The 23,869-nt window shown below is 45.8% G+C and overlaps 4 protein-coding genes and 2 long non-coding RNA genes across 14 annotated transcripts in view; 4 read left to right on the top strand and 2 right to left on the bottom strand.

The window, feature by feature from the left end:
• Positions 1–45: 45 nt before the first annotated feature.
• On the top strand, positions 46–7,284 carry fbxw9 (F-box and WD repeat domain containing 9). 2 transcript variants are annotated; one of them, XM_072705022.1, is made up of 8 exons: positions 46–682; positions 1,074–1,214; positions 1,457–1,580; positions 3,019–3,895; positions 3,993–4,141; positions 4,625–4,828; positions 5,504–5,569; positions 6,360–7,284. In XM_072705022.1, the coding sequence occupies exons 2-8, from the start codon at positions 1,081–1,083 to the stop codon at positions 6,435–6,437; spliced, it is 1,632 nt and encodes a 543-aa protein (XP_072561123.1). In that variant the 5' UTR covers positions 46–682; positions 1,074–1,080; the 3' UTR covers positions 6,438–7,284. The 2 variants fall into 2 exon arrangements, with proteins under 2 accessions (XP_072561123.1, XP_072561122.1); XM_072705021.1 differs by having other exon boundaries at positions 49–682; positions 1,049–1,214.
• Positions 7,285–7,287: 3 nt separating this feature from the next.
• On the bottom strand, positions 7,288–8,414 carry LOC111843273 (guanine nucleotide-binding protein G(I)/G(S)/G(O) subunit gamma-12-like). The gene is made up of 3 exons (XM_023810725.2): positions 8,174–8,414; positions 7,963–8,081; positions 7,288–7,595 (listed from the first exon to the last, which is right to left on the bottom strand). The coding sequence occupies exons 2-3, from the start codon at positions 8,053–8,055 to the stop codon at positions 7,470–7,472; spliced, it is 219 nt and encodes a 72-aa protein (XP_023666493.2). The 5' UTR covers positions 8,056–8,081; positions 8,174–8,414; the 3' UTR covers positions 7,288–7,469.
• Positions 8,415–11,017: 2,603 nt separating this feature from the next.
• On the top strand, positions 11,018–16,603 carry dhps (deoxyhypusine synthase). Of its 4 annotated transcripts, none has more exons than XM_072704847.1 (10): positions 11,018–11,158; positions 12,504–12,706; positions 12,802–12,957; positions 13,053–13,174; positions 13,290–13,386; positions 13,469–13,555; positions 13,824–13,929; positions 15,088–15,191; positions 15,325–15,450; positions 15,571–16,603. In XM_072704847.1, exons 2-10 carry the CDS (start codon positions 12,512–12,514, stop codon positions 15,673–15,675), a joined length of 1,098 nt encoding a protein of 365 aa, XP_072560948.1. In that variant the 5' UTR covers positions 11,018–11,158; positions 12,504–12,511; the 3' UTR covers positions 15,676–16,603. The 4 variants fall into 4 exon arrangements, with proteins under 4 accessions (XP_072560948.1, XP_072560951.1, XP_072560949.1 ...); XM_072704850.1 differs by having other exon boundaries at positions 15,535–16,603; XM_072704848.1 differs by having other exon boundaries at positions 11,037–11,179.
• On the bottom strand, positions 16,456–23,006 carry LOC140581612 (uncharacterized). Of its 4 annotated transcripts, none has more exons than XR_011984709.1 (3): positions 22,647–23,006; positions 19,615–22,418; positions 16,456–16,572 (listed from the first exon to the last, which is right to left on the bottom strand). It is a non-coding gene; the product is annotated as an uncharacterized lncRNA (long non-coding RNA). The 4 variants fall into 4 exon arrangements; XR_011984707.1 differs by lacking the exon at positions 16,456–16,572 and having other exon boundaries at positions 19,458–20,699; positions 21,177–22,418; XR_011984708.1 differs by lacking the exon at positions 16,456–16,572 and having other exon boundaries at positions 19,458–21,380; positions 22,238–22,418; positions 22,647–23,001.
• LOC140581611 (deoxyhypusine synthase-like) lies at positions 19,480–22,592 on the top strand. The gene is made up of 9 exons (XM_072704851.1): positions 19,480–19,674; positions 19,770–19,925; positions 20,022–20,143; positions 20,259–20,355; positions 20,437–20,523; positions 20,792–20,897; positions 21,026–21,129; positions 21,263–21,388; positions 21,509–22,592. The coding sequence occupies exons 1-9, from the start codon at positions 19,480–19,482 to the stop codon at positions 21,611–21,613; spliced, it is 1,098 nt and encodes a 365-aa protein (XP_072560952.1). The 3' UTR covers positions 21,614–22,592.
• Positions 22,899–23,869, top strand: part of LOC140581613 (uncharacterized) — a 16,382-nt gene continuing 15,411 nt past the window's right edge. Inside the window, exons 1-2 of one of the 2 annotated variants that reach the window (XR_011984711.1) lie at positions 22,899–22,954; positions 23,072–23,099. This is a non-coding gene — a long non-coding RNA (uncharacterized lncRNA). The other variant, XR_011984710.1, reaches the window with a different exon arrangement.

The following is a 23,869-nucleotide window of genomic DNA, read 5'->3' as shown; positions in this document are numbered from 1 at the left end:
GCATTTAAATGACAAATGTCTAACATTTCTTACACTCGCAGACAAGTGAAAGGCTCGTTGCCAGTATCGGCCCTATTTAAAAATGTTAACTGTGTCAGATATGTTGTCCATTTACTAGACATGTTCGTTATTTTGGCAAGAGTTCCGTAATGTACGGAGAAACTCATCAACGAATAGAGGGGTCAATCTTATTTTGGCATATTTTCTGAAAACGTAACTTAATCCTGATTTGACTTGGTAGGAAGATGACAAGACTATTAAAGGTTATGAATAAGCTTGTAACAGTTTTAAGACGCTTCCTGAGACTCGGCCATGAGGCACAGCTTACCCCACGGAGTCGCACACTTATGACGTAATATTGTTCGCCAGCGACGTTTGAATTTGGGTCACCAGCTGAACGCTGTGTTTTGAAAATCAGTTTGATAAGTTTTGTACTGTATTATGAAACAAAGCTTTTTTGCAATTTCTTGCTATAGATAAGTATATTAAAGCAGCATATGCTGATATCAGGCACAACAAAAACGAAGCCGGTGGATCACTGTGGCTGATGGCATTCATTGTGTACAGCGGTTGTCATTTCTTAAGAACCATCAGGCTAATGATCATGGACTGGCGGCGCAACCGTGGCAACCTTGTAAACGATGACATCTGAAAAACAACAGCAAGAGGGAAACGTTTAAAGGTAGGTGGATTTACCTTTAGGTGTCACTGCTCTTACTAGATGTTTTGGTGTAACAAAACATAGAAACGCCTTCAGAGAGCTGGGTGGTAATTATTCAACGGGAAAAGTCCACCACGACCCGTGAATGCTTATTTAAATGAATATTACTTAAATTACTTTTAATTACTGCTCTAATAATGGATAAAATGTTTATTACCTAACCGGCATGGTACCATTTCTCAGACAATGGTCAGCATTTAAATTTGTGAATCATTAAACTAATGAAAATTATTTTACTGTCAGAATTGTAAGGCTGTACTCGTGAACTGATAGGACCCTGTGTGCAATACAGTTAGCAATTTGGAGCCTTTTTTTTTATACCTGCAGAAATAAGGTTGTTCTCCGTCCACAGTGGATGGATGTCGGAGACTATAGAGACGCTGGCGGAGAGAGAGGCTGCAGCCGAGCTGAAAGGGGGCAGTAATGTGGACCACGAAATACAGCTTCCGCTAAATGCACAGTACAAAGAGCCTGCGGGGCAAGATCTGCAAGGGTGGGCAGTTCCTGTCATAACTCTGGCTTTTACATTAATCTGCTCAGCAGTTCCTTCAGCCGGTTACCCATGGAGTGTGGGTTAAAGTCACATGATTTTCTCATGAGGCAGAGCAAGGCCCAGCCTAGGCAATATGACTGTAACATGATTATATTGGTCCAGTCTTTTACAATATTCCTTTGCAGTCTCCTGTACGTTTTTGTGTTAGCTTAAAAGTAAACTCCTTCCTGGTGACTTTCCAGGCTAGCGCTTTCACCATCACTGGCTTCTTCAGAAGGGACAGGGCTTCTGTCGTTGCCATGGGAGATGGTGGCTCGTATCGTCTCCCACCTTCCAGCAGAGTGTGTCATCACAGTTCTGCCCCAGGTAAGCAGGCGTTCACTGCCTGTCAAGGTGATGGGGAGGCCTGCACCCTCCCCCAGACAGCCTAGGGCACAGGTGGGGGTCCAGCTCAGGCAGGATGCCAGTCCATCACAGGGCACATTTAGAGAGTTACACTTGTTTGTGAGAGACACTCAGAATTGAACCTTTAGGCTCTCACTTAAACTCAAAGCGACAGGTATTTTAGGAACTGTAGCGACCTGGATTGATAACTGGTTAACGGATAGGAAGCAGCGAGTAGTTATAAGAGGCTCAATGTCACAGTGGGCCTGCGTTCATAGTGGGGTACCGCAGGGTTCAATTTTAGGACCCCTTTTGTTCCTAATTTACATAAATGATATAGACACCAATATATACAGTAAACTGGTGAAATTTGCAGATGACACCAAGGTGGGTGGTGTAGCAGATACTGAACTAGCGGCTCAGCAGCTACAGCGGGATCTAAATTTAATTAGTGACTGGGCTGACACCTGGCAGATGAAATTTAACATAGACAAATGTAAGGTACTCCATGTAGGGAGCAGAAATATAAAGTACAGGTATTTTATGGGACCTACTGAAATAAAGGTAGCTGATTATGAGAAAGACCTTGGTGTGTATGTTGATGCTTCCATGTCTCATTCTCGCCAATGTGGGGAAGCAATAAAAGAGGCCAATAGGATGTTGGGGTATATCTCCAGGTGTGTGGAGTTTAAGTCAAGGGAGGTAATGCTAAGATTATACAATTCCTTGGTGAGACCTCACCTAGAATATTGTGTACAGGTTTGGTCACCATATCTTAAAAAGGACATAGCGGCCTTAGAAAAGGTGCAGCGTAGGGCCACAAGAATGATTCCTGGTCTTAGAGGAATGTCATACGAGGAAAGGTTACTTGAGCTAAATCTGTTCAGCCTCAAGCAAAGGAGACTGAGGGGGGACATGATCCAGGTCTATAAGATTCTAACAGGTTTGGATGCTGTTAAACCGAATAGTTACTTCAGCATTAGTTCAAATACAAGAACTCGTGGCCATAGGTGGAAATTAGCGGGAGAACATTTCAAACTGGATTTAAGGAAGCACTTCTTTACACAGCGTGTAGTCAGAGTATGGAATAGTCTTCCTGATAACGTAGTGCAAGCTGAATCCTTGGGTTCCTTTAAATCAGAGCTAGATAAGATTTTAACAACTCTGAGCTATTAGTTAAGTTCTCCCCAAGCGAGCTCGATGGGCCGAATGGCCTCCCCTCGTTTGTATAGTTCTTATGTTCTTAAAGGGACAAGTTGTGTATAAGCATAGAACAGCGTGCTGTTTATCAGCTATCAGCTAATTGAGTCTGACTGATGTAACGAGTTATACTGCCGGCAAGTCTACTGCACTGATATAAATGTATACATGTGCAAGTACAGTGTGAACAGGTTCCATTTTCTGTGCCTCCCCCTTGTAGGTCTGCCGCGCCCTCCGTGATGTCGGCACAGACAGTGCTGCCTGGCAGCTGCGGGCTCGGCGGCTCATTGGACCCCAAGCCTCTTTTCCCCTGGGGCCGGTGGACGGCTTTGACTGGCCGGCTGCCTGCCTGGAGATGGAGCAGCTCATGGGCGGCTGGGTCCAGCCTGGGGGGGCAGGGCCAGACGCCGACTGGGACAGGGCAGTCCGAGGGGAGGGCCCCGGGGGCGGGGGTGAGGGGGCCCATCAGGAGGGAGACGGAGGGCCGGGAAACGATGGAGAGGGGCGACCAGGGCATGGAGCAGGGGGAGCAGTGGAAGACAGAGAACAGGAGATGGGAACAAGGGAGGTGGACGAGGCGGCTGGGGAAATGGAGGGGGAGAGAATGGAAAGAGCCATGGTGGATCTGGGTGAAGGACACGGGCAGGGAGGAGGCGACGTCATCGTAGGGTGTGGCCCCCGCCCAGGTGGCCCCCCCGGCGCCTCCACTGGCCTTGAGCACTTCTGTCTGCCCTCGGTCCACATCGCCGAAGTCAACTGCTTGTTGCTGGTGGGCCCCGAGGGGGGACTGTGCGCCTCGGGCTCCCGCGACCGCAATGTGATCCTGTGGGACTTGCGGGAGCGGCAGCTACTGCACACGCTGCGGGCGCCGGGGCTCTTCAGCTCGCACCGGGGCTGGGTGTGGTGCCTGGCTGGCCATGGGCCGCTGCTCTGCTCAGGCTCCTTTGACAGCACGGTGCGCCTCTGGGACCTGGAGGCTGGTGGTGCCGAGTGCGGCCTCATCCGGGGCCACGCCGCTGTGCTCTGCCTGTCCTGCCAGGCTGACGTGCTGCTGGCTGGCTCCGTCGACAAGAAGGTCAGCATCTACGACACCAGGGGTTAGTCCGTGCCGTCGCCCCGCCCACTCGCCGTCACCCTCCCGCCGTCGCCTTGTCCGCCCGCCACGCTGTGACCTGGAACACCGTCTCCTTGCAGCCGCAGAGCCCCTGGTGAAAAGCTTGCATCTCCACGGAAGTGCCGTTCTATGCCTCGCTGCGGATGACAAGTACATCCTGTCTGCAAGCAAAGATGGCAGCCTGGCCGTGTTTGACTGGCAGGCGGGGAAACTACTCCAGAAAATGAAGGTGTGCTCTGGCCGCAGTTGAAGACGTGTCCAGCGGGGGGCAGACATTCACACTCTTAAAGGCACTCAAGAAAAGCTGGCAGACACAGACACACACCCAGACATACAGCTATAAAATAAGGTGGCGTCTCTGTTTAGCCCTGCGTAAGGGCAAGCATCCCTAATGTTAATGTAGTGTTCACTCTGGGACCGTTTGGTGCTAAGCCCCTCCCCCACTCCCCAGTGACTGGTTGGTGTTAAGCCCCTCCCCTCTCCCCCCAGAGGCTTTTTGGTGCTAAGCCCCTCCCCTCTCCCCCCAGAGGCTGTTTGGTGCTAAGCCCCTCCCCCACTCCCCAGAGGCTTTCGTGCTAAGCCCCTCCCCCACTCCCCAGAGGCTGGTTGGTGCTAAGCCCCTCCCCTCTCCCCCCAGAGGCTGTTTGGTGCTAAGCCCCTCCCCTACTCCCCAGTGACTGGTTGGTGCTAAGCCCCTCCTCTCTCTCCCCAGCTGAAGTCCTACATACGCTCCATGTCGTATGGTGGCCAGGAGGTATGGGCCGGAGACAGCCGTGGCATCCTGCACACCTTCTCTCTGCAGAATGGCTCCCTCAGGGCAGTGTCTCAGTTTGATGTGGGGCACCGCTCCTTGGTGACTGGGGTCCATCGATCCCTCGGGGCCCTCTACACCTGCTCATCGGACCGGACCATCAAGGTACCCTCTGAGGCCTGTCACGACCATCAGAGGTTCTGGATTCAAAGAGCTTAATAGACAGTGAAGCAGACTGGATACTTCATTGAAGGCTTCCAGCACAGAGTAAAAAAAATCATTCCTCTAATCTGCGCCCTCAAGCTTAGCAAGTTTTACCACAATTTCTGAATAAAATGAAAATGTGCAGCTCAGTTTTTCATATGCTGCTGCATTGTTACTTTCAGTTCTATATTCAAACCTGTCTTGAGTGAATTTAAAAGGATAGACTGCATGTGGATGCATGAACACAGACTGCACTTGGAGAAGTGTGGCGATTTTTTATAGTGAGTAGATAACTGTAATGTGAGTGTTATGCTCAGATGGCAGTAACTGAAAGGCCATTCAGCATCCTGACCCTGTAGGTCACTGCAGGAGTATCAGTATAATGTTACTAGTTTACTGCAGGAGTATCAGTATGGTGTTACTAGGTGGGAGTATCAGCATAATGTTACAAGGTGGGAATATTGGTATGATGTTACTAGGGCACTGCGGAAGGATCAATGTAATGCTACAAGGTGGGAGTATTGGTATAATATTACTAGGTCACTGCAGGAGTATCAGTATAAGGTTACTGGCTGTATATATACTGGCTGGACCCCTTGCTGGATTCTTCACTGATACTCGGCCTGCTGTCTGCAGGTGCATCTCCCCTCTGCCCCCCCCAGGACTCTGTGTACGCTGCACCGCCAGTCTGCAGTCAATGGGGTAAGGCCTGCCCACCCCACTCCACACGCACATACCCTCTAGTGAAATTGAGTGAGATGAGCAGGCAGAGGGAAAACACAGTCCCATCCTTCCATGCTGCTCCAGTCACACTCTCCATTTCGGAGGTTAGGCCTCGTACGCTTCAGGGGTCTCGGTCACAAGCTGACCTGCTCACCACCTTACTACCCTGGGTCCCCCTGCAGGGGGGCGGGGCTTATTCCAGGCAGCCCGGGGGACAGGGCGGGGGGACATCGCAGGACACATGCTCACAGACACAAACACACACAAACGGGTTTGTAATTATATCTGTGACTCTCCATTTCTGTAAGAAAAACCCTAACCGCAGCAGTAAGAACGTTAACCCCTACCCAGCCCTAACCTTAACCATAAGTAACCAAACAAAATACTTTTGGCATTTTTAGTTTTTTGATTGCGGTCACAGATTTTTATAAAATTGAGTTTTCCCTTATGGGACTGCAGAAATGGTCCCCACAAGGTCAAAATAACAGGTTTTTATCACATTGTGGGGACATTTTTTCCTCATAATGTAATATATATACGTTACTTGCTTATACGCATGCACTCAGACACACAGACACACACATAGGTAGGATTCGAACCCCAGACTTAGTGGTATGAGTCAGCAGCTCTGGCCTGTTGTTACTGTTTTTCCACCCCCAATAGTGACATGAGCACTGAGTCATTGGTAGAATTGCACCCCCCCCCCACGTGTTCATCTCTACTATAGAAAAATGCACTGATACCTCATCTTTTTCTGCCCCCCCCCCAGCTAAGCGTGGAGGCCGGAGTGCTTGCCGTGGCTTCTGGGAACATATGCGTGGAGGTGTGGAAGCCAGCACACCAGTGAGGGGGGGGGGTACTGCTCTGTGTCTGACATGCAGAACCACCCTCAGCCTGACGAGTGTCTGACAGCACAGTGCCTTAGACTTCGCATTAAGCTTTAATTGTATAACAATAGGTCATTTAAAATGATGGAAGGATGCAGATATCTTGTCCATTTGTACTTTTTCTTTATTAAAAGTGTCCATTAATGCTTTAGATGTGATTTTTACCCAAATGACTGAAATTATGATTTCAAGGTATGCTGTTTGAAAGTAATGTGAAAAGGTTGAACTGATTCTGAGATATTCCAGTCATCGTTTCAAACCGATATATTCCAGTTTCCATTCCACAAAAGCATCCTGTGCAGCTATACATGGTGGAAAATTCACTAACCATCGTGCGAATGTAGGGCATTTAGATTAGATTTAGGATGCTTTCTTGATTGTGTCTTCTGAGCCCCACAAAAAGCTGTTTACACATTTTTAAACATCATGAAATTTGCATCATTATTTTGCACAAGTCATATTGGTCTGAAAAATTCAGAAATGTAACAAATTTACCACGCACAAACCCAGTTACATCATCAGTTGTTGCCAATAACATAAAGCATCTTGCTTAACGAACATCCGTTTTCATTTACATAAATACTTTTACATTTTAATGCAGTCATGAAATTGTTTGCACTAGAATCATGTTAGGCTTTAATGCGGTGACAGGCTGGTGACCCCTGGCTGGTGACCCTTACGTTTCTGCGGTCACTGTGGAGTTTGTATCTTAAATTAAATTATTTGGCTGAAAGTAAAACACTACTTCAGACGTGCAGCTGTTTGTATGATGTATTCATAAAATGTGTAATAAATGTTTATGGTGTACCTGTGATGTCCGCTGCCTTTATGCTGAGGGCTTTGGGGACCGGCACTGACGCCTGGTGCTCGCACCCTCACGGCGTACATGTCACGGCCTTCGGTCCGGCGATAAGACCCGGCTGAATCTGGCGTGGAAGCTCTGTTGCGGGTGGTGAGCGCCTGCTGGCGGTGCTGCGAGGGCCAGCCGACGCCTACAGCAGCACACACGATTTTTTGTCCTTGAAAGGGTTGGCTGAGGCCGCGATGCCGGTGAGGAGGGGGTCGCTGCGGCCGTGTTCCTCACAGTACTGCACCAGCTGTGCTGCTGCGATGGAGATCTGCACCCCAACCAGAAAAGGGTGGGGCTCGTTAAGCTCTGCAACATGATTAGCAGTGTCTGACTCACCCTTCTTGAAATTTGAAATTGCCCCCCTTTCTTGTAGGCTTCCCCCCTCCCTTGCCCTGCTCTCTGTGGTTTCCTGGTGTCAGGTAGTCCACCTTAGCTGCTTACCGCTCCATCCCTTACCCAGACGCTACTCGAAAGACGTCCTCACAGTATAAAAGTCTATACTGCTCATGCACATGTTTAACGGCGCGACTGCCGCCCGGAGAGCCAGCGCCCATGCCTCGAAGCCTGCCCCCGGGCCGCCTGGTTAGGGCTCCGCCCCCGGGCCGCCTGGTTAAGGCTCCTCCCCCAGCGCTTACCTTGATCCTCTCCATGCCGGCCTCTGCCCGCAGCTGCTCCACAGCGCGCTGCGCCTGCACTACGTTGTTACTGCTGCACATCTTCTCCGACATGGGGCTGCGAGCCGTTTGCTCGACCGCTTCCGCCGGCCGCAAGAAAGGGCAGAAGACGGCAGATAAATTGGCAAAGTCGCCCTCAGCTCAGATCCTTTCATGAATAGGACTCCCTTACCTGATAGCAGCGATCAGGGCCACTTCACGCCTTTTTCCATCTGTATTTCAGGCTTTGAAATCCGTCCTCAATTCTAACGTCGCCAAACAGCCACAGTAGCAGGTCTAAATGATCTGGGATGCCGAGTCGCTTTTAAAGCCCCTCATCCCCATGGAAGTACGAGAGGGTCTTCAAAGCCGCTGTGTGATGTGGGGCAGGGGGCAGCGGGTTTAAAAGGTAGGTGTGAAATGTCATAGGAACATCACACTGCCTTGTCCCGTCTTCAGTAATGATGAAAGTGTGTGTTAGACCGCCAGACACAGGGCAATATGACCCCTGGGGGGCATTTGGGGGATGGGTGGGGCCATGGGCTTCTCACATCAATCGCTTTGTAGAGGAGATCAAAGCAGCAGGTCATTCTGTGAGGTGAAGCAAAGCTTCTCTGTGCTCCTCCATCTCATCAGCCTGATGGGGACAAGGCAACCAGGACTGGGCAGCTGGCAGTTCATTACAGTCTTTAAATTGCCCTTCATGTCTCTGTGTTGCTGTAGTTCATCTCTATGTCCTACTCTTCACGCTGACTTTGCATATCAAGTTACAGCCGGTGCCACGAGTGAAATACAGGGGATTATCTGGACCAACAAGCGGACCCAGTCCATATACTTCTGTCCTGTGCAGTGCGTCGTTGACAGGGCTGTAACTTGCTTTGAAAAATCTGTTCTGAATAGGCTGCTTACTTACCTGAAATCAACTACATTCATTCATTGGTAATGGAAAGTTTGGGAAGAAGAAACATTTTTAATATACAATAGTCATTGTATGGAATGTCTATCAATGTCACATTATTAGAACAAAGTCATTAGTTTTCCATTTCTTTATAAATGGATGAGGTATCAATGGGGGGTCAAATAATTATTTCCTTCATTGTATGATGTCTAAATGTTACCCCGTGAGCTACCACACCGCCCCGGTAAGTGTGTCTTACCCAGTGTTACCCAGTGAGCTACCACACCGCCCCGGTAAGTGTATCTTACCCAGTGTTACCCAGTGAGCTACCACACCGCCCCGGTAAGTGTGTCTTACCCAGTGTTACCCAGTGAGCTACCACACCGCCCCGGTAAGTGTGTCTTACCCAGTGTTACCCAGTGAGCTACCACACTGCCCTGGTAAGTGTATCTTACCCAGTGTTACCCAGTGAGCTACCACACTGCCCTGGTAAGTGTATCTTACCCAGTGTTACCCAGTTAGCTACCACACTGCCCTGGTAAGTGTATCTTACCCAGTGTTACCCAGTGAGCTACCACACTGCCCTGGTAAGTGTATCTTACCCAGTGTTACCCAGTGAGCTACCACACTGCCCTGGTAAGTGTGTCTTACCCAGTGTTACCCAGTGAGCTACCACACTGCCCTGTTAAGTGTGTCTTACCCAGTGTTACCCAGTGAGCTACCACACTGCCTCGGTAAGTGTGTAGATATGAAAATGAGAAGCTGAAAGAAATTATTGATCCATATTCACACTTCTGATTGTGTGATGGAAATGCAAATACTGAGAAGCTGAGAAGATCACGGCCTCTGGTTGAACTGCTGTCCATTCTGTAGTCAGAGATGGAGATTGTACAGGCCTATCGCGACTGCTTGGGTGACCCCCCCCCCCCCCCTCCCATTCACAGCAAGCTGTACAGCACGAGAAAACAATTACGTCTGACAGCTGTGTGTGCCTGGCTAGATCAATCGGAGGAAATGTGCAGATGAGAGGCAAATAGATTTTCTTACTCTTCGTTCATTTGGTCTTAGTAATGCCACGGGTCATTTAAAAACTAATAAAAAACGTGTGGTTGAGTCTGTAGTGTGATTTTGTCACCAAGTGAATTGTTAAGGGACTGGCTCACTCACAGTACATTTTTTGACTATTGGTACAGGATTAGAAGCATCTAGGTGTTCACCTGGATTGCAAGCTGAACTGTACTGCCCTCTACAGGCCAGAGCAGGGGTTCTGCTCCTGCAGAGTCTGCATCGCCATGTTGTGGACATCCTCTGCGTATGTGGTAGCTTCGGCTTTCTCTATGCAGTTGTATATATTTACAGTAACAGTCAAAAGTCTGGACACACCAGCTTCTAATGCTTTTATCTCTGGTTTAGCTATGATAATATGTTATAGTAAAAGGCCTCGAGGTAATTAAATAAAATATTGCAGTTGCCAAAAGAAAAGCATTCAGCATCTCACAATGTCTTAAAAATCTTAGATGCTTCAAAACAGCCCCCTTTTGCTTTGATGACAGCATTGCAGACTCTTGGCATTCTTTCCGCCAGCCCGCGATGTAGCCGCCCTGAACGCCTCTCCAGCAGTCCTGAAGGAGTTTCCACAAGTTCTCTGCATGAGTTGGCTACCTTACTCTTACTCTTCGATCCAGCTCATCCCAAACCAGCTCTGTAGGGTTTAGGTGTGTTTGTGTGTGTTTGGGGGGGGGGGGGGGGGGGGGGGTGATTGTGGGGGCCAGGTCATCTGTCACAGCACTCCATCTCTGTCCTTGTTCACAAGATGATATTTACTACATAACCACGAGGGATGCTTAGGGTTATTATTTTGTTGAAAAACAAATGATTTTCAGTAGGTGTGCCCATACATTTGACTGCATCTTTCTCATGCAATGTTTACTGTAGTTATCGTCATATTCATCCAATTATTACCAAAATAAGTCAGACTTATTTTTATATAGAAACTGTTGTATATGTAGTGTATTTTCTATATATGCCGTTACTAGATTTTAATCATTAATGTGTCAATAAAAAAATAAATATTACATATGGTTTGGAATATGTATTTTTGTGACATTTAAATAGATGTTGTGTGTGATCTAAGAAAGACGTGGGACAGTATGTCCTTTCTGGCTTTCCGTAGTCGGCAACATGTCTGCGCTCTGTGTTGTTGATTGAACCATATGATTGAACAACGCGGAGAATGGACCCTGGGCATTCTGACATAACACAGAACAATATCATATAACGGTAGGGATTCCACATATTTCGGTATGTTCTGTTTTAATTACTTGGGGTAGGAATTAAGGTGTTATACCTAAATGGGTACATAACTTGATTCTTGACTCGGATCACTCGTCACAGGGTATTGTAGTGTTTAGCCATGACGTTGATATTATTCTTATAATTTTGAAGTAAGAGCCATATTGTAGGTACTTATTCAGGATCGAGAATTTTAGAAACAAGATGCGCAAGTTCTATAATGTAATCAAGTAAAAAATAAATAATAAAAGTTACAGTTTCATCGTCAGAATCAGGGTTGCCAACTCCGGTCAGGTTGCTGGAGACAAGTCTGCACACACATGTATGTAACAGTTTTATTACCTTGTAAATAGTGTGCAGGGTTTGCAAACTACCCCGACGATTTTGAAGTAGCTAATTTTAGGTTTATAATGGAATACTAAATATTTGCCATAAGATTTCTTAGGTGAGCGTAAGAGTCAGAAAGCGTGAGTGTCACGCCAGATGCGGGAGAGTTGGTATCACTCAGGGCTGGACTGGGTTGACAATATCGGCCCTGAACTTCTGCCCAGACAGGCCTACTACGCATACATACCTGCGATAAATTGCCGATCGGTGGGGCGGCGGGTGGAGGTGTCCCCCATGATATATCTTACCGGTGTTCTGTCGATATATTCATTTTCATTGATACTTTATTGATACCCGTGGGGAAATTGTTTTTACGCCTCCCTCAACTTGCTCTTTGTAGAGTAAGTTGTCCGCGAAGGGCAGCCACCTGTGGGGGCGCCCAGGGAGCTGGGGGTTAAGGGTTGCACGTCTTGCTCAAGGACCCACAGACGTGCTGAGGCCGGGTTTGAACCGGCGACCTTGTGATTACAGGCACACAGGCTTAGCCCACTGAGCTTTATATGCTTATATGCTGCCTTGTCGAAAAATGCTACCGTAGTGCTAATAGATAGCCCTAACCCTAACTCTTACCCTTACCCCTCAAAACCCCTAAAACCTAACCCTAATCCCAAAACGGTGGAACTGCACATGCGCAGAAAGGCTCGATAGCACGTCTCGATAGGTAGTATTTTTCGACAGAACACCTGCTCAAAAACCCATCCACCCAAACATTAGTGATGATAAGGATGAGAGACAGTGAAAGGACAGGCAACATCACAGATATTAAACTTATAGGGACTGGAAGAGAAAGAAATTAGTGAGCTTTGACAAATGTATTCTTAACACGGCTCATGCAAAAGAAAATTGTGGGAATGCAGACATGACTGGAACATCGTGTATATGAGAAAATGTCCCTTTTGTGGTAAGTTTATTCACTTATTTTAATATGATTTCTCACCTTTTTTAGAAGCAGCTATGGCTGAACATGCTCCCACTGTGGCCCGCGCGGCAGTGCTGAAGGAGAGCTCCCCCCTCCCTGAGGACCTGCCTCAAATCAAGGGCTACGACTTTAACCAGGGAGTGGATCACAAGGCGCTGCTGCAGTCTTACCTCACCACCGGCTTCCAGGCCAGCAGCTTCGCACAGGCTGTGCAGGAGATCAACAAGATGGTGAGAGAGGACACCACATATGATGTCCTGCCTGAGAGATTATTAAATTAAGGACAGTAATAACTATAAGCGAGTATAATTTACTTCTGCTGCAGATTGAAAAGCGACAGGAGCCATTGGAGGAGGTGGGTGAATGTGACACTGATTCTCAGCAGCCACGCTCGGGTTGCACCATCTTTCTTGGGTATACCTCCAACCTGATCAGCTCTGGAGTGAGGGAGACCATCCGGTACCTTGTCCAGCACAAGATGGTAAAATCCATTTTGTCATGCTTCATAAAATTCCTAAATTCTTTTAAATTCGATTCCAGCAAGACGTGATAAGCTGTCTTTTTGTTCTTTTTCAGGTGGATGTGATTGTCACCACAGCCGGTGGAATAGAAGAGGACATGATCAAGTGCCTGGCCCCCACTTTCCTGGGAGATTTCAGTCTGCCAGGCAGAGAGCTGAGGCAGAGGGGCATCAACAGGTAGCTGAGTGGGATTTTGACCCGGAAGTTTGGTGACTGAGCACCACACCCACCTCGATCGCAGCCGTCTTACTTACCTGCCTCTCCCCACTGACTGGCCTCCCTCCTAATGCAGGATAGGGAACCTCCTGGTGCCCAATGACAACTACTGCAAGTTTGAAGACTGGGTGATGCCCATCCTGGATCAGATGGTTGAAGAACAGAAAACTGAGGTGGGTCTCACTGGCCAATGGTCTGTGAATAGTGTCAGTGTGGGAGGGCCTGGTAATTGGCTGTCTGCTCTCTCTTTGCCAGGGTACACACTGGACTCCATCTAAAATGATCCATCGTCTTGGCAAAGAGATTAACAACCCAGAGTCCGTGTACTACTGGGCCTACAAGGTGAGATGTCTTCTCTGTACAATATACATCCTTTCAAACACCAATATTTTTTGCCCTGTTTTTGTTCAAATAGTACTTGCTTTCCCAGCTTGAGCTAAAATGTAACACTGGCAAAATCTTCATGTAAGCTGCTTTCATTTCACGAGTATCTTCCAGAGGATCCAGATCAGGAGGCCCTTTAAATAAATGCACATTAAAAAATTAAAATGGGAAATTTAAAAGCATATCACTCTGTCTGAACTAACTGAAGTGTTTCTGTGTATCTCAGAATGACATTCCTGTGTTCAGTCCAGCCTTGACGGACGGTTCCCTGGGTGATATGATCTACTTCCACTCCTACAAGAACCCTGGGCTTATTCTAGATATAGTTGAGGGTGAGACATAGAGGAATGGTGCCCTGATTCTGTTCCCTTGGCATTTCATGCATCTTCAAGATTGTGTTTTACAGCTGAAGTATATCTCAATATCATAAAAAACATTCAGTACTGCTACCAACACCTTGACGTTGATAGAGGTTCCTGAGTGATACTTTATTCAATACCAGTTTTGCAAAATTCATTTTAGGAAAAAGAAAATCACATTACACATTTCAGTACAAATCTTTAGTTTTATTTTTCAGCTCCTTGGCATTTTTACACACTCAATAACATAAAAAAATGAGTGAATGCGTTTGATATTCCACCGGCTTCCTGAATTTGGTAACCCAGATACACCTTTCGGCAGCCCGGTGTACCGTCCCTGCATTATGGTTCAGGACGGTGCGCTGACTGTAAATGGAAGTACTGGCATAGTAAGGTGAAAGAAAAAAAAAAAGATAAAAAATCAGGCCACACAGACAAAAAGCACACAGAGGCGTTGAGCAGAAACATCGATTCTAATGAATGAATGCATTCATACTGCTATGAATTCCAGGAGCAAAAATGTGGATTATCTGCTGGTCTGGGTTGGGAAACACTGTATTACGTTAATTGTATTAAGTTCATTGCAGTTTGCAGAATTATTCGCTTAGTAATTATCACTGGAGCAGACCAGCTGTTCATGACAAAACATGCGTTGTACTGATGAATTGTGACAGAAGATTTTCAGGGAAGATGCATGTTTAATATCACGTTTAACATCGTTTTTAATATCTCGGCTGTGCGTTCGCTCATACCTGCCAGCGATGCCCCTGAATACCCGCGCACACACGTGGGCCCTGTCTCTGAGCGTAATGTAGTGTTTTTTAATGCTTCAGCCACTTGCTTATGTGGAGTTACTGATCACCAGCCGTAGTAAGTCTGGATACAAGCATACAAGCCTGATAGAGGCTCATTGGCTCACTGACACTGATGAGATTGACTCATGACGGGCATCTTTCAAAACAATTCAGGCAGCGCCATTAAAAGTATCGAAGTTCGATACCCAGCCCAAAGCTGAAGTGATTGCTGTAAAATGCAGTACTGTGTTCAAAATCATGGCATGTGGACACTTTGCTGTTTTGTATTTTTCTCTGGACCCATGTGGCATTTGTATATTTTTGTGATTCACTATAGATATCCGAAGACTGAACAGTACGGCTGTGTTCGCCAAGCGCACTGGAATGATTATCCTGGGAGGTGGACTAGTTAAGCACCACATCGCTAATGCCAATCTCATGGTAACTTGAATCTTGAGAAATGCGTCTTTAACCGAGGGTCACCCTGCCTGTGCTCCTGTTATAGGGTGACTAAGATATAGGTCCAGATGATCTCTGTTGACGTCATGGTTTCTCTTATGGATCCTTCACTCAGAGAAATGGCGCAGACTTCTCTGTGTACGTGAACACAGCACAGGAGTTTGATGGATCTGATTCAGGGGCGCGCCCCGATGAAGCCGTGTCATGGGGGAAGATCCGCATGGATGCCAAGCCTGTGAAGGTATAAGGTTTTCATTCTGAGTACAGCAGCACATGGAGGCAGAATGCGTCTCCTGTGCAGTGACTCTGTCGCATGTTTTAACAGACGGCTGTGTGATGAGGGGAATTCTGTCCCCTGTAGGTCTACGCTGATGCCACAATCATCTTCCCCTTGCTGGTTGCTGAGACCTTTGTCTCCAATGCTGCCAGACTGACCGGAGAGAAGAAACACAGCTGTCACTCTTAAGCAAACCTGTACTTCTCTGATTTCTCCCATATTTATTGCTATATTTGATTCTTTGTTTCATCTTCTGGTGTTCCATGACCCCTTACTCCTTCTCATCCCGTCTTCCTACTTTCATCTCCTCTCTTCCCATTCCTCTTTCCCCAGTCCTTGAATCCTTAGTCTTTCCCTCAGTTTCAGTAAATTATTTGCCTTAAGCAAAAACCTCTAGTTTTTGATCTGCATAATTGCTGTAGAACCATTTTACGTTGAATTAGTTGTAATGTCACACATGGTCTTATTGTACAGAAGACCTCAAGCATACAGATGGTGTCGGGTGTTGGTTGAGTCCTGTCTGCCGTGCATGTCGGTGTCGATGGTGATGTAAGAGTGTATATGGCCTGGCGTTACGTTACGTGACCAATATGAAAACAACGACCTTGCAAAACTGAGCAGCAACTGGGATTCTGAGTATTTTTATGAGAAAGGGATGGATGAAATAATATGGCACTCAGCTGAAATGATGCTCTCTGTGACTCAGATCTCATTCACCGCTCATAAAACAGATAAGGGAAGTTTGAGAGCTATGCAAGTGTAACACTTAATTTTTTTTAATTATTAGACAATAATTAAATTAGTACAATGGGGGCATCTCTGCATTAGGGGCCAGTGGAGCCTGGCCCCCACCAGGGTTCGTGTTGAGCAGTGCATGACATGAATAACAATTCAGTGTAACTATTATGGCGCGTTTATTACATATGACATCACTAGTGCTGTTCCATACGTTCCAAATAACTTCCTGTACCTGTTATATACTCCTCCTGTTAGTCTTCATTTAGCGAGCGTGGGCCGGCCCATCAGCGTTTGTTTAACCAATGGAGCATGTTCAACGCTGTGGGCCACCATCACGTTGGCCCCACCCTAAGAAAGCCAATAAAAAATAACAGAATGACCTGTGTGGAGGCTGTTTAATAAATGTCATTTTCAGCATCTGCGTTTGACGATTGTTAATCATCACAGTTACTTTGGCCACTACTAATAGCAAGACGATGATGAATCAGTTCTACCTCATTGATGGGGTGCTTTTGGATTTATTGAGCAAGTAGGTTTGTGTACTTTTATTCACGAGTCAGTTGCTGCCCATACAGGTTGATTGTGCCCTCCAGGTTTTACATGACAGAGATGTCTCTGCAGTGCAGCATAGCAGACATTGACCCTAACTGACATCTGTACCGGTTTTTCTCGCTCTCTTGGTTTTTCTGGAGTTTCCACCACCATTCCAGAGGCAGTGGGTTCGTAAATTGACTTCTATATTGCCTATGGTATGCATGTCCCTACTTGCCATTGATGGGTTGGGATGGGCTAACCTCTTTGACCTTGGTATATTAAAAATTATGGCTCTGGCCCTGATGATATGCGACTCTTTGACTGGTCCAGCGAGACTGTGTGTGTGTGTGTGTGTGATGTTGATCGTTTCCCTCTTTGTCTAAAGAAAAAGCATGATAATGATTTGACTGGGGATTTTGCCAATGTGATTTTCCTCCCTACCCCCACATCTCTGGATTGGAAGGTCAGACTGACCTCTAATGTATTCTGCAGACATCCCCTGTCTCTTAGATTATACCCCAGAAGCTACAAGAGTGTAACTGCAACACAGTCCATGTTAGCAAGGGGGGGGGGGGGGTTGGCAATGTGTGTCGTATTCTGATATTAACTCCTTAAGTATTGTTCATACACTGGAATATACAAGTGTATCATTGCAACAAGGTGGGTTTTACGGAGCTGGTTGGTAAATGTGTTAAACGGTAGTTTAATTTGATTTTAAAACATATTTATCTGTGTTCAGGTTGGCTGTGAATAAAGCCCATGTTGGTACCACTAGTCATAGTTTTATCTAAGTGTTTGTTTTTCTGTATAGATATACACAATCAAAAGATTTTCAACACCACAGTTTTTTATACCACATTTCTATTTATTTCATAAACTGCACATGATTAATTCTTGTAAAGCATGGGAAAGTTGAATGAACAACTATAAATGAAAATATAAGTCAAATAATACAAGTTTCCTTTATAACATGGAAATAGTATGTAACAGTGCATGTCTGACATCCTATTAACTGGTTGTGTGGTGATGGCATAGTTAAATTCTAGGCTGTGCTTTAACTTTAAATGCACTAGTTCGCGTTGTACTTAGGTAATTGCCTTTGGAAACCTTTAGTTTAAATCGTTCGTTTTAAATATTCTTGTGAATTAAATAGGGTTAAAACACCGCGGGACTGAGAATGCGGGTACGCGCGAAAGAATAAGGATTTGGGAACAATACCAGCATGCCCTGATTTACGGTATTGAAAGACCGGTCAGTCGGCATTGCATTTGCCTGCGGACCGTCTATCCACTCCCACACGCCGACAATTTAATAGGAGCGTATCTCCTGACATGGTGCCACTGTCAATATCGCTTCTGAATACAGACTTGGTAACTCATCAGCTAGTGTATGACAGTCATTTTTCTGTTAAGTTTATTATTATTATTGGAACAAAACTAGGTGAAGTCATTTTTTGCTGATAATCTGCTTTTTTATTTAGGTAAGCATTACGAAATTAATATTGTTTCAATTCTTGTTTGGGATTTGCTGTAGGATACTTATTTACTACCGCGGTTGTTAGCCTCTTATTCGATATTCAATTTTCCGGTGTTAATAACTTCTAACGGAAGTCAGGTAGGATGTTTTTAATGGCAGAATTGTGATGCCCTGTACACCGACAACGATGTACACCGATTATTTTTTGCTGTTCGAGCCATTTAATATAATTTGTGAAAATCTCGTTAATAGCTAAGAAAATAGGTTGTTTCAGCTGTAATGAGCTATTGGTTTAATATTTTGGCTTCATGGCAACTGTTATACACCCCTTGGTTTTCCAGATTGCTTTACAGGCGAATTTTAATTGTTCAATGTCCGCATGTATCCGTATAATGTCCAATGCAACATTATACATGAATAGTTAATAGGGTTAATATATCTAAAACTAAACAAGTCAGGCACATCCATTGAAGTGTGCTTAGTTCACTGAACTCTAGGGAACAATGCACACCCCCTGGATTTTCAGGTTATTTTTGAGGCTACCTTCACCGCGGTTTGTTACCTTGGGAAAGACTTGTAGTGTTTATAATACAATTTAATGACGTTTCATTTTGAGTACTTACTCCAGTACAGCTGAATTGATTATATGGCCGCTTTATCCAAATGTAACATTTTTTCGTAACTGTTTGCTGCTACAACAATATTTAACTTCTAATATTAATACCATATTAACATCTACTAAAATATATATAACCTATATAATAAAGATAGTTTAAAGTCTATGCATAGGCCTATTATGGACCTTTATTTTCGTACAAAATTCCTTACCATAGTGAATAATAACTATTAAAAAGATATGTTGCCTCTGCAACAAAGAACACTAATGTGGCATTAAATGTGGGGTATTAGGGTAGGTGGGGTGATGAGGATTGTTCAGATTTGTTTATTTATCATCTTTTATCTATCATCTATCTACTGTATCTATCTGTCTATCTATCTATCTATCAATCTATCTAATGATTTGTGTAAATGTTTCTCATTTTACTTCTGTTTTTTTCTCTTCTGGTTGTTTAACTGTTCTGTCATAGTATAAGCCTATACTGTTAAAATAAACAAACATTCAATACAAAAAGAATTTCCAGAAATTAGTATGCCCCTTAAGGAGTTACACAGATGCATTGTTTAGTATACAATAGCTGAATGTCTAAGATGAGCATCCTTTCTAGCCTTTGTGTGAGAGAAGCTATGTCTGAACTGGCCCGTGCTGCGGCCCACGAGGCAGTGCTGAAGGAGAGCTCCCCCCTCCCTGAGGACCTGCCTCAAATCAAGGGCTACGACTTTAACCAGGGAGTGGATCACAAGGCGCTGCTGGAGTCTTACCTCACCACCGGCTTCCAGGCCAGCAGCTTCGCACAGGCTGTGCAGGAGATCAACAAGATGGTGAGAGAGGACACCACATATGATGTTCTGCCTGAGAGATTATTAAATTAAGGACAGTAATAACTATAAGCGAGTATAATTTACTTCCGCTGCAGATTGAAAAGCGACTGGAGCCATTGGAGGAGGTGGGTGAATGTGACACTGATTCTCAGCAGCCACGCTTGGGTTGCACCATCTTTCTTGGGTATACCTCCAACCTGATCAGCTCTGGAGTGAGGGAGACCATCCGGTACCTTGTCCAGCACAAGATGGTAAAATCCATTTTGTCATGCTTCATAAAATTCCTAAATTCTTTTAAATTCACTTTCCAGCAAGACGTGATAAGCTGTCTTTTTGTTCTTTTTCAGGTGGATGTGATTGTCACCACAGCCGGTGGAATAGAAGAGGACATGATCAAGTGCCTGGCCCCCACTTTCCTGGGAGATTTCAGTCTGCCAGGCAGAGAGCTGAGGCAGAGGGGCATCAACAGGTAGCTGAGTGGGATTTTGACCCGGAAGTTTGGTGACTGAGCACCACACCCACCTCGATCGCAGCCGTCTTACTTACCTGCCTCTCCCCACTGACTGGCCTCCCTCCTAATGCAGGATAGGGAACCTCCTGGTGCCCAATGACAACTACTGCAAGTTTGAAGACTGGGTGATGCCCATCCTGGATCAGATGGTTGAAGAACAGAAAACTGAGGTGGGTCTCACTGGGAATGGTCTGTGAATAGTGTCAGTGTCTGAGGGCCTGGTAATTGGCTGTCTGCTCTCTCTTTGCCAGGGTACACACTGGACTCCATCTAAAATGATCCATCGTCTTGGCAAAGAGATTAACAACCCAGAGTCTGTGTACTACTGGGCCTACAAGGTGAGATGTCTTCTCTGTACAATATACATCCTTTCAAACACCAATAATTTTTGCCCTGTTTTTGTTCAAATAGTACTTGCTTTCCCAGCTTGAGCTAAAATGTGGCACTGGCAAAATCTTCATGGAAGCTGCTTTCATTTCACGAGTATCTTCCAGAGGATCCAGATCAGGAGGCCCTTTAAATAAATGCACATTAAAAAATTAAAATGGGAAATTTAAAAGCATATCACTCTGTCTGAACTAACTGAAGTGTTTCTGTGTATCTCAGAATGACATTCCTGTGTTCAGTCCAGCCTTGACGGACGGTTCCCTGGGTGATATGATCTACTTCCACTCCTACAAGAACCCTGGGCTTATTCTAGATATAGTTGAGGGTGAGACACAGAGGAATGGTGCCCTGATTTAGTTCCCTTGGAGTTTCATGCACCTTCGTGATTGTGTTTTACAGCTGAAATGCAGTACAGTGTTGATATGTACTGTAAAGTTTTGTGATTCATTATAGATATCCGAAGTATGGACAACATGGCTGTGTTTGCCAAGCGCTCTGGAATGATTATCCTGGGAGGTGGACTAGTTAAGCACCACATCGCTAATGCCAATCTCATGGTAACTTGAATCTTGAAAAATGCGTCTTTAACCGAGGGTCACCATGCCTGTGCTCCTGTTATAGGGTGACTAAGATATAGGTCCAGATGATCTCTGTTGACGTCATGGTTTCTCTTATGGATCCTTTACTCAGAGAAATGGTGCAGACTTCTCTGTGTACGTGAACACAGCACAGGAGTTTGATGGATCTGATTCAGGGGCGCGCCCCGATGAAGCCGTGTCATGGGGGAAGATCCGCATGGATGCCAAGCCTGTGAAGGTATAAGGTTTTCATTCTGAGTACAGCAGCACATGGAGGCAGAATGCATCTCCTGTGCAGTGACTCTGTCGCATCTTTTAACAGACGGCTGTGTGATGAGGGGAATTTTGTCCCCTGTAGGTCTACGCTGATGCCACAATCATCTTCCCCTTGCTGGTTGCTGAGACCTTTGTCTCTAATGCTGCCAGACTGACCGGAGAGAAGAAAGATAGCTGTCACTCTTAAGCAAAACTGTACTTCTCTGATTTCTCTTATATTTACTTCCATATTTGACTGTTTGTTTTGTGGAATGGATGTTGTGCTGTTCCATGACCACCTACTCCTTCTCATCCCATCTTCCTGCTCTTTCATATCCTCTCTTCCCATTCCTCTTCCCCCAGTCCATGTTTTCTTACAGACTTTCCTTATCTGGCTTCACTAAGTTACCCTTGATTGTGTGTGTGTCCCGTGATGGACTGGCATCCCGTCTGGGGTGTCCCCCATACTACCCTTCGATGTACTGGCATGCCGTCCAGGGAGTCCCCTCGTCCTACCCTGTGTTGGACAGGCATCCCACCCAGGGTGGCCCCTGCCTCGTGCCCTATGATGTACTGGTATCCAGTCCAGGGAGTCCCCTCGTCCTACCCTGTGTTGGACTGGCATCCCGTCCAGGGTGTCCCCCTGTCCTACCCTGTGTTGGACTGGCATCCCGTCCAGGGTGTCCCCCTGTCCTACCCTGTGTTGTACAGGCATCCTGTCCAGGATGGCCCCCTGTCTTACCCTGTGATACACTGGCATCCCGTCCAGGGTGTCCCTCCGTCCTACCCTGTGTTGTACAGGCATCCTGTCCAGGATGGTCCCCTGTCTTACCCTGTGATACACTGGCATCCTGCCCAGGGTGTCCTCTGCCTTGTGCCCTGTGATGGACTGGCATCCCGCCTAGGACGTCCTCCCGTCCTACCCTGTGTTGGACTGGCATCCCGTCCAGGGTGTCACCTTCCTTGTCTCGTCTGCTTCCTGGGATATGTTCAAGATTCTCCACGACACTATACTGCAAGGTTGAAAACTGGATTTATGTAAAACTTGAATTCAGTGCGTTTGTTTAATCTTCAGTAGACTATGTGTTCAAGGTGCAACTGGGAATTTGTGATTAGTTTGTTAAATGCTGCCATCTTGTGGAAAAACGTAAAAGCAGTAAAGTTAAAGTAATACTGCGTTTGTAAAATACTGCTTAGTACCTTAAGGGCGCTTTTCCACCGCACAAAGTACGGTAACTCACCCCCGCAGTTAAGTCTGCATTATCCAACCACTTCATGCCTATGTACACCTCATTATATATAAATCCAGGAAATGTTTTGTTTTAAAATGTCTATTAAAATGAAGTAAAGATATTTTGGAGGAGTTCGTGACTGACAAGTGAAAACTATTTCAAAAAATGAAAGAAACTTGTACTAAAAATCTTCAAGCAGAAGTACAATGATCACTGGCGGTTATTTTGGCCGCGCGGGCAGGAACACGTTCAACAAGCTCACGCGGTTTTCCCGCTCCCTCCACCTCTGAGGAGAAAGTGCGCGTTCAAAGCAAGAAGTGAGCGGAAAGACCTTCGGGGGAGGCAAAAAATAGAGATTATGAGATAGAGATTATGAGAGTATTTGGTGACATATCGTTTGAAAATAAATACCCGACTGTTCCTTGCTTCTGTAGGTGGATTTCACCCGGCGGACCTGCTCTGGTAACGTAAGACAGGAGCTTCCGTTTCTGCGTCTCGAATGAACTCTGCTCCGTACGGTCCTTTAATCACCTGTAGGGAGCGTCCTAGTAGTAAAACTGGAACCTGTATCTAAGTTAACAAACACAGGCTTATTCCAATAGCCCACCATTTATAAAGCACCATACAGTAGGGTAACCATACGTACTATTTTCCCGGATACTTTTTTGGGGTGCTAAAAACACATGAAATTGCCAGGATTTCGCTTTGTTCCATGCTGCCATTTGTTTTCTACCGTCAGAATACTTAATGTGCGCATATTTGCATTGCTGTGGCGCATCTCTATGCACCATGCTCCTGGGAAGTCAAATCACTCCATCGTGTCCCATCATCGTTGTATTTGGAATTAGTTAGATTTCATTCGAGGGTTTCATTCTGACTATGCAGAGTTTGCATGTTCCCCTGTGTTTATATGGGATATCTCTTTAAATTGTTCATCGTGGGTACCCAGTTACAGATTGGTGTCCCATCTAGGCTGTTACCCGGCCTGTATTTTCTGGGATATTCTTCAGGTTCATGACAAACATTGTAGCTAAACCTGTGCCTCAAGGTTTAAAAAAAAATAAAAATTTCATGTGGTTTGTGGGAAGCTTGATTCACAGATTGCAGTGAATGAATAGCACAATTACTATAGTCGGATTAAATGAAATGCTTCATAACTTCTCAATTGAGGAATGTCAATCTGGTCTATTGAACGCACAGTCCAGGCAAGGTAGGTATGGATTACTGCCATT

Source organism: Paramormyrops kingsleyae, chromosome 22 (assembly GCF_048594095.1).
Source record: "Paramormyrops kingsleyae isolate MSU_618 chromosome 22, PKINGS_0.4, whole genome shotgun sequence".
Taxonomy (NCBI): Eukaryota; Metazoa; Chordata; class Actinopteri; order Osteoglossiformes; family Mormyridae; genus Paramormyrops; species Paramormyrops kingsleyae.
This window is presented reverse-complemented; position numbering and strand designations above follow the sequence as displayed.

Excerpts from the sequence above, each read along its gene's own strand:
- fbxw9 (XM_072705022.1), top strand. The coding sequence starts at position 1,081 with ATGTCGGAGACTATAGAGACGCTGGCGGAGAGAGAGGCTGCAGCCGAG. Across the intron at positions 1,215-1,456 it reads GCGGGGCAAGATCTGCAAGG|GCTAGCGCTTTCACCATCAC; the intron begins GTGGGCAGTTCC and ends GTGACTTTCCAG. Across the intron at positions 4,142-4,624 it reads AACTACTCCAGAAAATGAAG|CTGAAGTCCTACATACGCTC; the intron begins GTGTGCTCTGGC and ends CTCTCTCCCCAG.
- LOC111843273 (XM_023810725.2), bottom strand. The coding sequence starts at position 8,055 with ATGTCGGAGAAGATGTGCAGCAGTAACAACGTAGTGCAGGCGCAGCGC. Across the intron at positions 7,596-7,962 it reads CCGGCATGGAGAGGATCAAG|ATCTCCATCGCAGCAGCACA; the intron begins GTAAGCGCTGGG and ends GTTGGGGTGCAG.
- dhps (XM_072704847.1), top strand. The coding sequence starts at position 12,512 with ATGGCTGAACATGCTCCCACTGTGGCCCGCGCGGCAGTGCTGAAGGAG. Across the intron at positions 12,707-12,801 it reads TGCAGGAGATCAACAAGATG|ATTGAAAAGCGACAGGAGCC; the intron begins GTGAGAGAGGAC and ends CTTCTGCTGCAG. Across the intron at positions 13,175-13,289 it reads AGGCAGAGGGGCATCAACAG|GATAGGGAACCTCCTGGTGC; the intron begins GTAGCTGAGTGG and ends CTCCTAATGCAG.
- LOC140581611 (XM_072704851.1), top strand. The coding sequence starts at position 19,480 with ATGTCTGAACTGGCCCGTGCTGCGGCCCACGAGGCAGTGCTGAAGGAG. Across the intron at positions 19,675-19,769 it reads TGCAGGAGATCAACAAGATG|ATTGAAAAGCGACTGGAGCC; the intron begins GTGAGAGAGGAC and ends CTTCCGCTGCAG. Across the intron at positions 21,130-21,262 it reads TCGCTAATGCCAATCTCATG|AGAAATGGTGCAGACTTCTC; the intron begins GTAACTTGAATC and ends TCCTTTACTCAG.